This window comes from Macadamia integrifolia, chromosome 11 (assembly GCF_013358625.1).
Source record: "Macadamia integrifolia cultivar HAES 741 chromosome 11, SCU_Mint_v3, whole genome shotgun sequence".
Classification (NCBI taxonomy): Eukaryota; Viridiplantae; Streptophyta; class Magnoliopsida; order Proteales; family Proteaceae; genus Macadamia; species Macadamia integrifolia.
The window spans coordinates 22,436,022-22,454,239 of NC_056567.1; the positions used below are offsets into that span (position 1 = coordinate 22,436,022).

The 18,218-nt window shown below is 39.2% G+C and overlaps 1 protein-coding gene across 5 annotated transcripts in view; it reads left to right on the forward strand.

Annotated features, from left to right (window-relative positions):
• LOC122092627 (7-deoxyloganetic acid glucosyltransferase-like) overlaps window positions 1–12,746 on the forward strand; it is an 18,927-nt gene extending 6,181 nt beyond the window's left edge. The window contains exons 2-4 of one of the 5 annotated variants that reach the window (XR_006144241.1): window positions 8,510–9,461; window positions 9,557–9,645; window positions 12,223–12,746. Coding sequence is in view for 3 of the 5 variants with exons in the window: in XM_042662851.1 (XP_042518785.1) it covers window positions 8,510–9,461; window positions 9,557–9,590 (986 nt within the window). In the remaining 2 variants the exon portion in view is untranslated. Of the gene's footprint in view, window positions 1–8,509; window positions 9,462–9,556; window positions 9,977–12,222 lie in introns of those variants that run through there. The other 4 variants (XR_006144243.1, XM_042662852.1, XM_042662851.1 and 1 more) reach the window with 4 other exon arrangements.
• Window positions 12,747–18,218: the final 5,472 nt, after the last annotated feature.

Below are 18,218 nucleotides of genomic sequence, written 5' to 3' on the forward strand. Positions count from 1 at the left end.
GACTCCGACAAATGGATAAGGGACATATAGTGCTCATACAAGTCGGGATCAAGCCTCGTGAAATCATCAACATGAATCCAAGTACAATCACTACGGGGACGGCCTTTCCATTTGACAAGAAAAGTGTGATAACCGGTGCCACGGCAGAAGGTCTTGTAATTATCATCCAAGACGTCTTCACTAACTTCAGAAGTGGGTGGCTTCAGTTGGGGCAACCTTAGCATTTGCTCCTTGTCTCCATCATCCGAATGATGCCCAACATAAAGGTGAAGATCAGCCATATTAAACACGTTGCTTATGGTCATGTCATCCGGCAGCTCAAGCACATAAGCATTAGGTCCTATACGTTTCAGCACCTTGTAGGGATCCATCTTTCGTGGATGTAACTTGGTATTGACACCTGTTTGAAACCATTCAGGATTTATTCGAATCATCACCATGTCCTCGGGTTTGAACTCCACATAACGCCGATTACGATCAGCAGAAGCCTTATACACCTAATTGTTCAAGGCAATACGTCGTCGGACGTTGGCATGCACCTCAGTGATATGACACAAGAATTTATCAGCTTCAATACTAACTCGAGCTTGGGGTACAAGTGACATAAGGTCAATAGGCCGCTTATGTTGAACTCCAAGCAAGATCTCAAAAGGAGTACGACCTGTTGTCCTATTCACTGAACTGTTGTAGGCAAATTCTCCAATATCAAGAATAGAAGGCCATGCCTTCTCATAGTCTCGGACCAAACACCTCAACAGGTTTCCCAAGCTACGGTTCACCATCTCTGTCTGTCCGTCTGTTTGTGGATGAAATGCAGTTGAAAATATTAGCTTTGTATTTGTCTTCAACCACAATGTCTTCCAAAAATAACTCATGAACTTAACATCACGGTCTGACACAATATTAGTTGGCAGCCCATGTAGTCGTACTCATGGTATAAAGTATCTCCGATACCGATACGATACCCTCCGATACGTATCTTAAATTTAGCCGACCGATACGATACACACCGATACGATACATGAAATTTTTAAAATCCTTTCGTATCGATATATATTCTACGATACATACCGATATGCATCAATACACCACCGATACACATCGATACGATACGATATGCACCGATGCGACTCTATGAAAAATATAAAATCAAGGTGAAATGTATGTTTCGATATGTATTGATCGGTACGTATCGATGAGTATCGGTATGTATCGATTAGTACGTATCGATATGTACCGATACAGTGTGCTACGGTCATATAATGGCCAAGATGGGTAATTTTTTAGAAAAACACGATTTTTTGAGGGGTTTTTGTTCCAAAGTTGCTACCAGTCATATTTCTCTCTAACTAAAGTGAAAATTAAGGTTAGGAACAAGGATTTTACATTTATGGGACAACTACAAACCTTGAATTCTTAGTGCGATACCCTCAATTTAGTATTTTTGCATAATACATGTTATCAATAGCTTTCTTTAACCAATTCTTTATGCAAAAGTGTTTAAAAAAATGTTTCCTATCCATTTATGTGTGTATCTTTAGCGTATCTTAGCATATCTCCGATACGATACGATACCCTCCAATACGTATCTTAATTTTGGCCGACATAGGGCAGCCGATACCGATACTTTAATCCTTGGTCGTACTTCCTTGAAGAAGAGCTTTGCAACCTGATAAGCATCAAAAGCCTTACGACAAGGTATAAAATGAGCCACCTTAGAGAAATGATCTACAACCACCATAATGGAATCATATCGTTCTCTAATAGGGGGTAGTCCAAGAACAAAAGCCATGCTAACATCAAGCCACGGTGCATGAGGAACAGGTATTGGAGAGTATAAACTTGTGTTCTGTTTTTCCCCTTTTGCCAACTGACATACACGACATCTCTTGATCACATGATCGACATCCTTTGCAATGCATGGCCAATAATATCGATCAGTCACCTGTGCAAGAGTCTTATCTTTCCCAAAATGTCCTCCTAATCCTCCTCCATGTAACTCTCGTATGATGTGATGATGTAGGGAAGAGTTTGGGATACAAAGCCGTGTGCCAAAGAACAAGTACCCATCATGAATAGAGTACTTTAGGTGCTGCCCACCTTGTTGTAACTCCATAAAGACAATGCTGAAATCAGAATCAGATGTGTACTCACCCCGTATCTGACCTATGTTAATAACATGTGAGCACTTTCCGGCTAAGTGCATCAGCCATTGTATTCTCTTTTCCCGCTTTGTACTTCATAGCAAATACAAACTCCTGCAAGTAGGCTACCCATTTGGCATGTCTGTGGCTAATCGACTTCTGTGAGTGAAGGTGCTTCAAGGCCTCATGATCAGTGTACAAAATGAACTCCTTACCAATGAGGTAGTGCCTCCAATGGCGTAGCACTTGGACGACTGCATACAACTCCAGATCATAAGTCGAATAGCGCTTCTTGGCCTCATTCAATTTTTCGCTATAAAAAGCGATGGGGTGTCTCTTGCATTATCACTCCTCCTAGCCCAACATGTAAAGCATCTGTAGCTACCTCAAATACTTTGTCAAAATCTGGTAGGCGTAGGATGGGTGCCTCTGTCATCTTCCTCTTCACAAGAGCGAAGGCTTTGGTCGCCGCAGCTATCCATTCGAACTTCCCTTTACTCGACATCATACATTCAGTGATGGGTGCCATAACTGCACTGAAGTTCCGAATAAATCTCCTGTAGAAGGAAGCCAACCCATGGAAGCTACGAACTTCTGTTAGTGTCTTCGGTGTGGGCCAATCAGTGATACTCTTGATCTTCTCCGGATCAGCTTCAACCCCCTTTGATGACACTATAAATCCAAGGAATACAACCTTGGGCAGCATGAAGGAACACTTCTTGAGATTAATGTATAACTTCTCAACACGGAGTACTCTCAAGACTTGCCTCAAGTGATCTATATACTCTTCTTGGTTCTTTCTGTATATCAGAATGTCATCAAAATAAACAACCAAAAAGCGACCAATGGAAGGACGAAAGACCTGTGTCATCACCCTCATAAAAGTACTAGGTGCATTTGTTAGACCGAAAGACATGACTTTCCACTCATATAAGCCATCCTTGGTCTTAAAGGCGGTCTTCCACTCATCCCCAGGACGGATGCGAATCTACTGATAGCCACTCCTCAGATCTAACTTGGAAAAGACCTTTGCCCCCGGACAGCATATCCAACATATCATCTAGTCATGGGATAGGAAACCTATAATTGACTGTTATCTTTTTGATAGCATAACTGTCCACACACATACGTCAAGAACCATCATTCTTTGGCGTGAGTTACTGCACAAGGACTTAAGCTCTCCTCAATGAAGCCCTTCTGTAGTAATCCATCCACTTGCCGTTTCAGCTCGGCATGCTCAGTAGGACTAAGTCTGTTAGTAGGAAGGTTGGGTAAAATCGAACCAGGAACCAAATCAATAGCATTTTGTATGTCTCGCATGGGAGGCAACTCATCTGGGAGATCATCAGGGACTAAGTCAAAAAAATTAGATAGGAGCTCTCTGATAGGGGCACTATGCGGTACCTCAGGTTGGGTAGTGACTTCCCTAGTAATAAGTGCCATAACCATTCCAGTCTCATGACTTGTGCGTAAGAACTGTTTGCGGGGAATAGCTAGCAACTCCTTTGTAGGCATAACTACTACCTTCTTCTCATTGTCAATGCCCTTCTGATTTGACCTTATGGGTCTCTTTAGCCGTATTTCAGTCGGCACATTTACCGGATAGAAAGTTGTAGGAATACCTTCCACATGAAAGTACACAGATTCTTCTTCCCTCCAACTATGGCATCATTGTCATACATACAGGGGCGACCAAGCAATACATCTGTGAGTTTCTTTGGAATCACATCACACCAAACTTTCTCTTCATATCGGTAAAGTTTCAAAGGAACTGCGCACCTCTTATTCACCTCTAAAGTATTACCATTCAGCAAGGATACCTTATAAGGCTGAAGATGTGGGTCAGCTTTCAAGGTTGCTTTCTTCACAAAGGCTTCAGAAACAACGTTGACAAAGTTGCCACTATCAATGATAATCTGACAAGTATGCTCACTTGACTTCATACGGCTGTAGAATATGCAGTTATGTTGCCAATCATCACCTTTGGTTTCAGCCCCCAATATGCGAGTAACAATATTTATTCCCTGAGTTTCATCCTCATTAGTGTTTTCTATATCATAGTCATATCCACCATCATCATCATCATCTTCTAAAGGATAGGAGTAAAGAGCTGACTCATCCTCCTCATTGGAGTCTTCTACCTCAGCTACTGCATTAACCCTCTGCTTATGCGGACAAGACTTAGAAAAATGTCCTACCTCTTGGCAATAGAAACACTGTACCTTATTACCACCTGTCATGGGTGCCTTTCCTTTATGATCAGCTTGTGGAGGAAAAGTGGACTTTGGAGGTGCTGAGCTACTAGGTTTAGTGGCTGGAAAATTCTTCTTTACCTCCTCAGCTTGGAAACCAAACCTTCTAACTGGTTATGCTAGAAGCTCATATGCTCGTAGGGCCTTGTCAAAACAATCCCTCACTGAGTGCACTTCAACAGCTCAGATACCCCTGTTGATTTCAGCTCACAATCCCAGTCGAAACCGAGATAACAGTTGCCTTTCATTCTCCCTTATGTCTGTATGAGAATAAAGTGCGTCATACTTGTTCATGTACTCGGCAACAGTCATAGACCCTTGACGAAGAGAGTTCAGCTATTTTTGTATGCAAGCTCTGAAGTTGCCTGGCAAGTATTTATCTGATAGCTCAAGCTTCATCTCCTCCCAACTAGTAGGTTCTCTACCACGGTCTTCTAACTCTAGCTCATAGGTCCTCCACCACTCATGAGCAACCGCAACTAGCTTTGCACGAGTTAGTTTCATCTTCCGTTCCTTAGGTAACTCATAATAGTCGAAATAGTCGTCCAGTGCCACTACCCAATCATAAAACAATTAGGGGTTATGTCTCCTATCAAACTCCTTCAGATCGAGCTTGACCTTCTGTGAATCTCCAGAATACCTTTGTTGCACGGAACTCTTAGTCTCAAAATATCCTTTTACGTACTCTTCAAAAGTAGGTTGTGCTACTGGAACCCTCTGTGGTGCTCTCAGATTAGGGTTTGCTCTCCTGTTAGTCAACTGAGGAACTACATTTAATGGAGTGTCCACTTCAGGTGTTGTACGTGAATTGCCAGTAGGCTGTTGTGGTGGGGTCTCTTTATTCAACAACCTGGCATCCAATTCATCCTTCAATTCAGTCTGTAAGGCTTGCTGTTCAGCCTTTATCTCAGTCCTCATAGTCTGTAGCATCTCCATAAGAGAAGCTAGGGTGGGGTGTTGTTCCCAGCCATGCTCTGATACCACTTAATGTAGGACTAGATTGGACAACCAAACCAGTCTCAAAACCGCAGGAACTTTTATACTAGAGAACAACCAGATTACACCCGACACAAACCACTATAATCAGACCAACAGAAAATAGAAGTAACAGTAGATAACGATCTCAGAAAACCAGTAGCAAGTAAGTTAGACCAGTAGTAGTCAGATAGGACCAAACTAGGGGCTGAAATCAGTACAAATAAATGCAAGCAACTTGAATTCAATGACTAGTATCATAAAACAGCAGTAACAAACAACCCAGACCAACCGATATCAGTTCAGGTTAGGACAGATCACTAGAAGACAAAATTCTGGTGATTTTAAATATCTCACTATAGGCTGAACAGAATCAGCTAGAAAGTGGATCGATCCTTAGTTAAACAGAGGGGAACAATCGACCAGAAGATCGGAGCAAACCACTGGCTGGACTGATCCCAACAGTAGGGGCCGAATGCTCTGTTTGCAGAAATTCTGGGCAGAAAACAGAGAAAACACTTACCTGGTTGCAGCAGCCTTAATCCTTGAAAATAGGACTGAAATTAATTGAGAAGAACAGTAGAAGAGAAGGGCCTCTTGGACTTCACGCCGCAAAGAGTTGTCGGATCACATACCAACCCTATCATTGATCAAACACAAGGAACATCCATGGATTCACCCAGCGGCAGCACATGAAGTTTTTTTCTTTATTGTCAAAATCATGGCTCATAAAAGAGCCCTCTTCTTTATTTATAATGATGGGGAGGGTTTACAAATAATAGTAACTCAGAGTTACTAAATCTGAGTTATTAAAAACTGATTACAAGAAGTTACTAAAAAATTGGAAATTGGAATCTAATAAAAATAAAAACTAGTCTTGACAGAAATTAGAAACTAACAATGACTTGAAATTAGAAACTAATTTAGGACTTCAAAATAGAAACTAAATAACTAATTAGTAACCTCATCAGCAACCCAAATCGTGGACTGACTTGGATCAGATCTGGGTCGACCCAGTCAGCCACTTGGGTCGACCTTGGTCTTGGTTCTCCTTGTGTAAATCCTTGTTGTACTGCATCACTTGCATGCTGATTAAAAAAAAAAATCATTAGATGCAGGGAGCCTAATCCGACAATTATTACTGTCAAACATAGGTTGAACAGATTTAACAATACAATCAACAGTATCTGTCCTTTGTTGACACTGGCTGGCCAGGGTAGCAGCAAGGGAAATGGAATCTCGGGGGTAGGTTGGAAACTTCCACCCTAGGAGGTAGTAGACAAATTTTTCTTCCAGAAGACGTGGTGCACAAAAACTATGAAGGATCAATCTATGGAGTTGTGTTGAGCATCAGAGCACGTGCACACTGTGTTAGAGGTTCTAAGCAGCAGGGTGATCTCGGTATTACTCATGGAGAGGTAATGCTTAATTCCAAATCCCTAATTTTTAAATCTAGGTTTTTGTTTCATGTTGAGAAACCTAGAGTTGATGTCATTGGTGGGATTTGAATCTTTATTGATTTAAAATTGTAAACCTAGCAAGTTGAGGCTTGTCAAGGGTTTGGGGTTGTTACGCTTGTCTGAGTTGCATCTTAGATTGAAGCAGTGATAAGTGTTCTTGGACCATTTTAGTGGTTGAAAAAGTTGAGTATTGGGTATAATACGAAACTTTGGTTAGGGTATATCACCTCGTGGAGTAGGCGGGTTGGCCGAACCACGTATATCTAGTGTACTATGCATATTTTACTTAACATTGTATATTAGAGTGTGTGTGGCTTGCAGAGTGGTTGTGTATTGTCTGGTATACCTGGCCACATAGTGCTTGCGAGGTGGACATGCATGTGTATTGCATGTGATTGGTAAAATTGGTCAGCACCAGCCAATCAGGATTTGCTTGAAGCCAGCCACATTAGGATGTATTGCGAAAAGTTTTGGATACATTGCTTCACCCCCTCTCAGTGTCAACTTCGAAACATCAGATTTCAAGAAGTAAAAACCTAATCCTATGAACACTCGAAGCTTAGTCTTGATCACTTAATTCCACTGATGCACGTAGCTCCTACCAAGTCATTAGTATTTGTTAATTCTTGAATAACCATGGTCTGGTGAAACTTCGATGTTGTAGTTTCCAGCTTCAACCTTTTTCTTCAAACAATGCTTGCTTGATGCATCTAGTTCATTTGTGGCTTAATGCTTACCATTACAATTGTTTTTTTCCCTTGAGTTTGTGAGAATATATGTATGCCTTAGCACCCAACAGATCATTTATGAGAATATGTATGCCTTTAACACTCAACAAAACATTAGTATTTCCAAAACCATCATGGCCATTAGGTCATTACTAAGGTGTTTAGCTTGTCAGAATGTCCCCTAGGTGTTCATAATTAATCATCACCAAAACACATTTACACATTTTGGAGTAATGAGCAAAATCCAATATGCCAACAAAAGGAGCAGCTCCTAGAATCCATTTATTTTTACACTTAAGCATAAAGAACCATTTCCAATCATCCAAAACTGAGTTATTTTCAATAAAAGGCATGAACTTGGACATTTTTCCATGACAAAGAAGAACAAGCCCTCAGACGTGCAAAGAACAGTTAGGAAACTATTTTTACTTCAAAATGCTAGCCCATAAAGCTGATGAATTTGCTAATCTCTACAAAACTTACTAAACAATGCTTTATTGAAAATTTTAGTATCAAACCCAAACCTTCTCGACATTTAGGCAAACACATCTTATTCCAAATCATTAAATGAAGTTCAGTTTTCTTCACATCCTGGTCCCACCACTAACTACAGTTAATGGAGTCCAGATGCTGATGGGCTTCTTTTAAGTAACAAAGTAGTTGCCATTGCATGGGATGGGACAGCTTGAGTTACCGATTTGAGTCCAGATGTTTATAAAATCAGGTCACTCTAGCATATGATTTAAGAGAAGCTTTTCCTCCATCATGGGTGAAGGAAAAATACACCCATCTAGGGTCATTATTAATTTCCCTCCTATTAGACGAAGTTGAAATTACCCCCTCCCCTTGTAATAATATCTTTCCCACTGCCATGTGTGAAAGGGAAACTTGGTTCCTATGATTTAGTTTAACCTTAAAATTTGATCATACAAGTCTATGTATTATTGCAGGAGGAGATGTTGAAGATGACATGGACGTGACCATAAAGAATGTGCCTGGAATGCAAGGATTTCTCCGTCGCCGAGATCTTCCTAGTTTCTTCCAAACAAAAGACCCAACTGACCCAATCTTTCAACAGATTGGTGTCGAGTGTCAAAAGATGACTCAAGCATATGGTCTCATAATCAACACCTTTGAAGACCTGGAAAGCCCAGTACTCACTCAATTCCGTTCTCAAGTCCCTAATCTTTACACAGTTGGTCCCCTCCATGCCCTTACATTGCGAAGACAACATTCTAGCTCCTCAATGACTTCCAATATTGCTGTTTCAAACAGCCTATGGGATGAGGATAGAAGTTGCATAACATGGCTTGATTCTCAGCCACCAAAATCTGTGGTATACATGAGTTTTGGAAGCTTAGTGGTTTATGATAAAGACACACTAATGGAGTTCTGGCATGGGTTGGTCAATAGTGGGAAACTCTTCTTGTGGGTTGTACGGCAAGATTCTATTAATATAAGTGGTGGTGAGGGTACATCTTTTCTAGCAGAAGTGGTGGATGGGGCAAAGGAAAGGGGTTCTTTGGTGGTGGGATGGGCACCGCAGGAGGAAGTCCTAAGCCACCCAGCTCTGGGTGTGTTTTTGACCCACAGTGGGTGGAATTCGACAATGGAGGGCATCTATGCTGGTGTGCCAATGATATGTTGGCCGTTTTTTGCAGACCAGCAGATCAATAGCAGGTTTGTGAGTGAGGTCTGGAAGGTGGGTGTGGCCTTAGACAAATGTGATAGATGGACCATAGAGAGAGTGGTGAAGGACGTGATGGAACAAAAGAGGGAGGTGCTGGTAGAGTCGATAGATGGATTGGCAAAGCTAGCAAGGAGGTGCATTAGTGAAGGTGGCTCCTCTCGTTCTAACTTGGATAGGCTGATCCAAGATCTAAGGTCGGTCCGTGAATCTGTGTAAGTTTTTGAGTCTTTTTAGTCATTCTATTATTCAAAATTTGCCTACTATAATAGGGTGGCTATGATTGTTGACGACATTTATGTAATTTCAGGTATGACACTTCAACATCTACCTTAGTGGGGTAGTGGATTCAGCCCTTCACCTTCTCGTCTTCTCCAATTCTGTCGTTTAATGTAGACAGTAAGACTGAAACGCTGCTATCTCCAGATTCTGAAGTCCACTTTCTAGTCTCTACTAGGGATGTAAATGAATAATCAAAAACAAGTTTTTGATTCTTGTTCGTATCTGTTTAGGGGAATCTGTTCAAAAACTTTTTATCTTTTTTTACAACTTATGAAAATATGATGCATCATATAATTAACCATGATGATATAAAGTTGTTGATCTCTTGTCTATGTTCTTTCTCTGTTTGACTGAAACCAATGCTGTTTGGTCCACAAAGGATGATGTAGTTTGCTTTCTATATATGGAGCAATAAGATATCAATTTTGGTCGTTGTTATGCTTTGGTATACATTATTCTGATGATATGTATGGCTTATTTGTGAGACAAATGTGATCAATAAAAAAAATAATGGCCCACTATTCCCTCTACTCTGTACACAAGGTTGGATTTGCCATTCTTCGTTGAGAAAAAATTCTTTTTATTCTTGATGATGTGGACAATTATGAACAAATTGATAGATTGGCTGGTGAATCAATTGATTTGGACAAGGAGTAGAATCATCATTACAACTAGAGATGACCAAAGTTTAAATGTACATAAAGCTGATAAAGATATTCAAATATGCAAGCCCGAAGTACTAGGTTTTGGAAAATCTCTTCGACTTCTTAGTTTGCATGCCTTTTTAATTGATGAACCTCCAAAAGATTATAAGGAGCTTTCACATGAAGTTGTGTGCCATGCTGATGGATTACCTCTAACCCTTGAGGTGTTGGGTTCTTTTCTATTTGCGAAGACAAAAAGGTGTGGTAAGATACATTAGAAGGATTGGAAGATATTCTTCAAAACAAGATCTCTGGCATTTCAATAAAGCTATGATGACAAGGTCTTTGGGAAGTTGAAGAAGAAAAGTTATGATGAACTAACTGATCATGTGGAAACTATATTTCTTAATATTGCATCTCATTTACTGGATGTGAAACAGAAGCAATAATTTCAATATGGGAAGCTTGAGAGTTGCGTGCAAGATTAGCCATAAAAGAACTCACTCAAAAGCACCTCCTAAAGATTGATGATGGGAAATTGAGAATGCATGATCAACTTGTTTATATGGGAAAGGAAATCGTATCAAAGGATAGCTAGGGGGGACCCCACTAGACGTTCTAGATTGTGGTTTCCTAATGAGATCATAAAGATATTAGAACAAGACATGGTAAGAGGCTTCTTTTTATTGTTCACTTTTTATTATACATAATTCTTTAATTCTAATATAGGTTGTCACCTCATGTGATGGTGAAAATAGGCAGCCGTGACAGATAAGGGTTTAAATCCAAGCAACCACATTGTGAAAAAAAATGCATAGGTTGAGACCACCTTTAATCTACTCCTCCTAGGCAGCAACATGACCTCAATGGAGACTTTTCGCCTAAAAAGAGCAACTTAATATACGAGGCTCTCACTGCTGCTGGGTCTGGGAGGGGCAAATGTACGCAGTCTTACCTCTTGCTTTGCAGAAGAGGCTGTTTCCAAGTTTTGAATCTATGACAACATGTTGCAATAGTGCAACTTAACCGTTGTGTCACAGGCTCACCCACTAATGGAGACTTTTCGCATCTTCCTTCTAAATCAAGGTGGTTCCATTGGCACCAATGTCCTTTGACAATTCTCTCAGCCAATTTTTTTCATGAGGAACTAGTTCATCTAGATTTATCATATGGTAATATCAAACTAGGTTGGGATGATAAACCTCGCACTAAAAAATAAGGTATTGGTGTAGTACAATTGTCTTCTTTTTCACTTGCTTTATTATCAAAATTTTAATTAAGAGTAATACTTTGTATCATTTCTTTGTTTGACTGCAGTTCCAAAAGTTGAAGGTTTTTCTTCTCCATAGGTGTTCTGAATTCTCTCTCTCCCAACTTCTTGCCGTGTCCATGTTTACAGAGATTAGATCTTAGGGACTGCATTTCTCTTTGGAACTCCCAGAGAGTATTTTCTAATGGGTTTTTGTTTCAAAGTAAAGTTTCTATCAAGGAATTAATTGGGAGAGCAGAGATAAATGGACATTCATGTTATTACGATGTTGAAGTGAAATTTTGAAAGGTCTTATTCGAAAACAAGGAATCATAGTAGCAAATTGTTGGTGTACGATGTCTTGTATTCTATCACAGTTTAATCTAGGAAGCATTGGTGCAGCGCCTTGATAGGCAGGATGACTGTCCCGCTAGCCGGTTAGCGGGCCGTGGGGGTTGCAAGGGGGGGCAGGAGGCCCTCTGGATAGTAGGGGGTGCAGTCCCCCGCTCGAATTTTTCATTTGAGGGTAGTTGTGTACTTTCGGAATTAGGGTTTTTTGCTATATATTCGTAGTGAGGGTTTCTTTTTCTGTAATGCAAGCAATATTGAGAGGTGTGAGGGATGAACGCTAAAACCCTATTATCCATTGATAGTGAAGCAGGATCTCATATCACCGGGGATGTAGGCAATCTTGCCAAACCTCGTAAATCTGTGTGCATTGTTTGTTCTTGTTTTTTCCGTTATCTTCTGCATCGTTTTAGGGTTGCGTTTCTACAGAAAATGCCTAACCAATTTCTTCAGATGGTCAGATACTGATGATGATGAAGAAGAGGTGGAGTAGGAAGAGGGTGTGTTGGGAGCTTGGCTTGATGACAAGGACAAAGATGCATCAACCTTTTACAATACGGAAGAAGAAGAAGAAGAGGAGTGGAGAGGAGAGGAATAACAGTTGAGTTGTTTTAGATTTGACTCTGCTTCTGAAGTATTGGTGGAAGGGGAAGAGGAAGAGACGCTAAGGCCAAGCAAGAGATCTTGTCTTCGTTACAATGATGATGAAGCAGCTGGTCCTTCTCTTAGCCTGACTTTAACACCAATGGAAGTGGATTCAAATAATGGTTAATTTGCTTCTTTTGATGTTGTTTAACATGCTTAAGTGGTTGTGTTTATTCTGGAATCAGTTTATTATGTGAAAATAGTTTTATAATGAAGTTTAAATGTATGGGAATGTACTAACTCCTTCATGTGCTTCCTTGTCAAGTGGATGTTTTCCATCCAATTTTAGATTGAATTGTCTATTGGAAGATAGGTTCCTCTGTTCTTGTCCACTGTGCCACAGTGTTTAAACAGCATGGAACATATTCATGTGTGCATCTATGTGCGATCTTGAGGTGAAAAATATTGCATTTTTGATGGGTTACCGGGAGCTTTGTCCTGTATAGTTACCCATTTGATAAGATTGTCTACGTCTATGGTGAGATGAGATCTACTTTACTATTTAAGGAGAAAGAGTTATAATAGCTCGTCCTCATGCCTCTCTCAGATTACAGGGAACCAACCATTGCTACAAATTTTATAGCGGAACTTCCATATATACCCATTACAGTAACAATTTATATGACCTTTTAATGGTCTTTCGGAATTAGCCCACAAACGCAAGCAACTGAATAGAAGACATCATATCCCGAACAATGGGATAATACTATTGATCACTTCTAGTACACATGCCATCTATGTGATCATGCACAGTTGTTTCCGCTATTGATCAGCCCCTTAAACAAGGCATGCTAACCTAGCTAGGGATCCTTAGTTGAGAGCCATAAGGTGAGTTAGATAGTCGAGATCGAACACATCTTATGCTCTTGGTATTGCAGCGTGCTTTCATTTTGACTAGTATGAGGAGATGGAAGGATCTCTAAAGATGGATAAATCAACGTTTGGAAGGTTTAAAAAAAGCAACCTTGGAAGGTTTTATGTAGTGCTGAAACAAGGTCGGGTCGGGTTGGGTCGGGTTGAGTTGGGCTGGGCTTTTTAAAACCCCAGCCCAATCATGTGTCCCTCAGCAGGGTCCTCCCCGGCCCTGACTCAGGGCCCAAAAAATCCAAACTGGACACGGAGTCAAGGTCGGATTGGATTGGTATTGATTGGCCCTAACCATGGGGAGGGGGAAGGGAGACTCATAGGATGGGCTGGGCCCGTGAAAAAACAATAAATTTTACATGAAATTAACACCCTAATAAATATAAGGAGTGGGATAGGCATGCTGCTAGTTTTCTTGGAGATAGTGACTCCACCGATGGGAAGCTGGGTTACAAGAGACATGAGGCTAATTGCCAAAGGAGCAGGAGAGAGTGACATAAGCTGGCAACCCCCCTCCCCCCTCTCATTCCTGCCCTATTCCTAAAAAAAAAAAATTACATCACTTATTATCTTCATATAAAATAGGTATGAGCTCAACCCAAGACCCCAACCCTAGCCCACCCCAGCCTCCGGAAGGGTGTCATGCCGGCCAAACTTGTGGTATCAGCTGTACTGTTTTGACTATGAATGCGACCCAAACCAACCGGTCTTGAGTTGACCCCGGAATTCTGTTAGTACAGACGATACTGAGTATGTGATGGTCATTTCAACTGTTTGTCCTTGTTGGGTTGGGCTGGTCGATGTGCCATTGTCACGTTGTGGGCTCACCTCACCCCACAAAAATAAATTATATGAAGCAACATTAAGGGGGGGGGGGGGTTGGGGGTGGGGACGGGATTTAACGTAATGACTATCCAAAATTCCCAAGTTGCATAAACAATATTAATACCTCACAGGTTTTTTTAATTTTTTTTTTATAAAATAAAATAAAAGACCCAATTTTTATGCACAAGCCGTATATGTACGATGTTCTTTATCTTGGTCAAAGAGCTTAAAAGATCTAGTTGAGGTAGCAAAACTATGGCCTAGATTTACATGTACTTTACTATATATCTTTCTTAATAATTAGACATTGAAAAGTTTAAAAAAAAATAGTTGAATATGTGAAAGTAAGGCAAACATATTCAAAAGTCAATTCTTTGGTTTGATCAGACTTTAACAACACTTCTAAATTTTTATGCACTCAATGTCTTTCCCTATTGCATCTTTGATTCCTTGTTTAATTGTTTTCCCTTCTGCTTTAGCTGCTGAACCTAACAGAAATAATCATCTAATATAGAAAATTCATTATTTCTAAAAAAATAATGCCCATCATGTTTTCGCATAAACATCGAAAGTGAAAAAGCAGTGAGCGACAGTGAGGATTCAACGACTGGGGCGCATGCTGAGGCCCTCCCAGCGGTTGGATCCTCACTGCCACTCATTGCTCACCACAGAGGATTTGAGTCCCATGTTTCCTTGTTGTGCTACAAGAAACACCATAAGTGATGATAAGTTTATGACCATCTAATGGTTTTAATTGGATCTGATCATTTTAACAAGGGTGAGTAGGCAAAGATTCAATAATTTGGTGAAAGTGATATGAAATCCACTATAAAATAATAGAAATTAAATATTAGGATTTTATTTATTTATTTTGCTAGTAAGTAAACCTGAGTTTCTTTCAAATTAGATGAAAAACATAATTATAGAACTCATAATTAAAGCAGTACTCAAAGGTGATTTTGCTAAATAAATTTATAATCTAATCTTGAAACGAAGATGCAGCCAACAGTTTCATTTTGATTCCTAAAGAACTAGCTAAAGAGATGCCAAAAGAGCTCATTATGTGTTAATTGTATTAGTCCCACATCGATTCTGAGTGAGAAAATCCCTTTCTATATATACCTATAGACACTTCTCATCACACCACTCTTTTGAGATAGAAATTTATATTGTATCAGAGTGGAATGGTTATGTCCACATGGCCATCAACATGTGAGGGGGAGTGTTAGTCGTATTAGCCTCATTTCCTCATATACCTGTGAACACATCCTCTTATTAGATCTGTTTTTTGAGATGAAAATTAACATTATAGCTATTATACAATAGACTCGAGGGATCAATCGTTAGAAAACATGGGTCAAAGTCCTAGGTGAACATGCGATTATCAATACACTTCCAAATGAAAAAATTGAATTTAGGATGTAGCTTTAGCTTCCAAATGAATTGCCAAGGTATATGAACCTGATAAGACCATTCTGATCGAAGTCTTTTTATTGAGATAGAAAGCAGCCAATTTGGTGGTTAGCTCACCAAATTTACAGAAAGGGTAAAAATATTGATCATTTCATGACACTAATTGTGGGATTCATATTCTCACATATAAGTTGCTAATTTTCAAATTGGACATAACATTCTGGTCCCCCCTCCCAGACCCTATTCATCTTTAGATTTAGAGAACAAAAATAAAGACATGTTTCTAGTGGACGAGTCTATGACACAACAGTTAAGTTGCATTATTACGTACACTTACCCCCTCCCAGACCCTGAGTAGTAGAAGCCTCGTGTACTGGGTTGCTCTTTAAATAAAGATACATTTCTATCATTAAACATCTTATATTTTACTTGTCAACCATTATAGTTTGTTGGATACAATGCAATGAACAATATACATAAGATTAATCCAAATGATTCCTTGTCAAATAATAATGATGAAAGACTTTCATCCACCACTTTGACCAACTGAGCAGTTTCAATTTTTTTTTTTTTCAACAAAAGAAAGAGAAAAATCTTCATCTTCACCCTTTCAAAGATGAATAATCTTCATTTTCAAAGAGTAAAGTAACACAAAGATAAAATATGAGCAACCCTTTGGATATGCATGTGCTTGTATCTTCTTTTCATGTCTATATACTTGATACTTGTCATATAGAATAAGAGAGTTCAACCACATATATATCAATCATTTAATACAAAGACATTCTCCTTCTCTACTCAACATGCAATATAGAGTTTTCAAACACTCCACTACATGCAACAGGGTTGATCAAGCTTTTATAATTCCAAGATGAAGTAACTCTGTATTCATATAAGATGCACTTCAAAATATGATTACACAGAGAGTCCAAAGGCTATACTCATTATTTAGACACTTAGAATATTAGAGGCATGGAGAGACTCAGAATATTGAATATACAAAGACTCAGAAGAATAATACACAAAGTTGGGAAAAACTGAAGCACTATTTATAATGTTATTAATGGCTTATCAAATTTTCAAACCGCCTATAATATACATAGACAACGCACCTTTACACTTATGGATGAATCTATACATATACAGATGTGTTTGTAATCTATACGTGTATAAGCATCCCCATATACATACAAAAAAAGTAGCGATGAAATCTTGTACTGATCAATGTCAATTAAATTAGCAAGGCTTACCGATGTTCTTCATTGTATAATAGACGTCCAAACCCTAATACCTGCCACCATAATTTTTTTTGCATTAATTAATCTACCATTTGTCCATATCTGCAAAGCATGTACATGGGTGTAAATTGGGCAGCTTGGGCCAGGTTAAGACAAAGGAACAATCCAAGCAAATCCAACAAATTGAACAGCAAACCTCAAACCTGACCCAACTCAAGAATCAAAGCTATCTGCTCAACCAAGTGCAATCTGAGTCACAACCATGCTTTCAAGTATTGGTATTGTATTGATCGAATCAATTGTATCGTATAGGTATCAGCTGAGACCGATCCCCGACCCTTGATCGATCCAGATCGATTATCCATATCATGGGGTAAAATAGTAAAAAAAAAGTACTTTTTCCAAAAAGCAAGGGACAAAAATGACCGATACATACTGATCCTCTCTGATACCGATATCAACACCAAGAACTAAATCCATGGTCATAAGTGTAGCCAAGGCCTAATGGTAAAAACAAGACACTTATAAGAGTTGAAATTCTATCTTCTCACTTAGGAAGTTCATAATCACAAAATTTTAGTTTTACAAACTTGCATATGACATACAATATTACAACTGCTATTCCATCTCGTTGAGATTGTCTAAGGCTTATACTCAAGCCCAAACTGGGTTCCAATTTATCCATTTTTCAAGGTCTCAATAAGGCGTGGAAACACATGAGAGAAGACCTCTTGAATGGAAATGGAAAAAGAGATTTAATTCATCAATTGGATTAAGCGCAACCAATTAATATCCTGAACATGGTTTTAAATATTGGTATCAATATCATTATCAATCCACGCATGTTCATATTGGAAAATTTTACATTCCCTTCTCACCAAAAAAAAAAAAAGATTTTTGGATAAAGAATTGGTCAGATTTGGGATACGAACTGGCCGACACCGATATTTGAAACCATGATCTTGAATATATATCTATATTATGGGCGAGGGATCATTGCCAAGTTTCGTCCCTACACCCAAATGTAGGAGGGGCAAAATTATTGCCCCGTCCTTCCTGTGGAATATCCCTGCTAAGCTTGGCCACCACGTTGGCATAAGGGCAATGTTGCCTGACAAGAATCTTTTTCCCTTATAAACATGGTTTAAAGTATCTCCTATACGATATGATATCCTCTGATACATATCTTAAATTTAACAGATCAATACGGCGGCCGATTCTAATACTTTAATCCTTTATCTTTAGCATATCTAAGCATATTTTTGATACGATATGATACCCTCCGATATGTATCTTAAATTTAGCCGATTGATAGAGCAATCAACACTGATACTTTAATCCTTACCTATAATACTAATACAAAGGGAAGATAATGTAATTAGTTTCCATAAAATATTAACAAGAATATATATTTCCATAAAATATTAACAAGAATGTATATTTCCATAAAATATTAACAAGAAT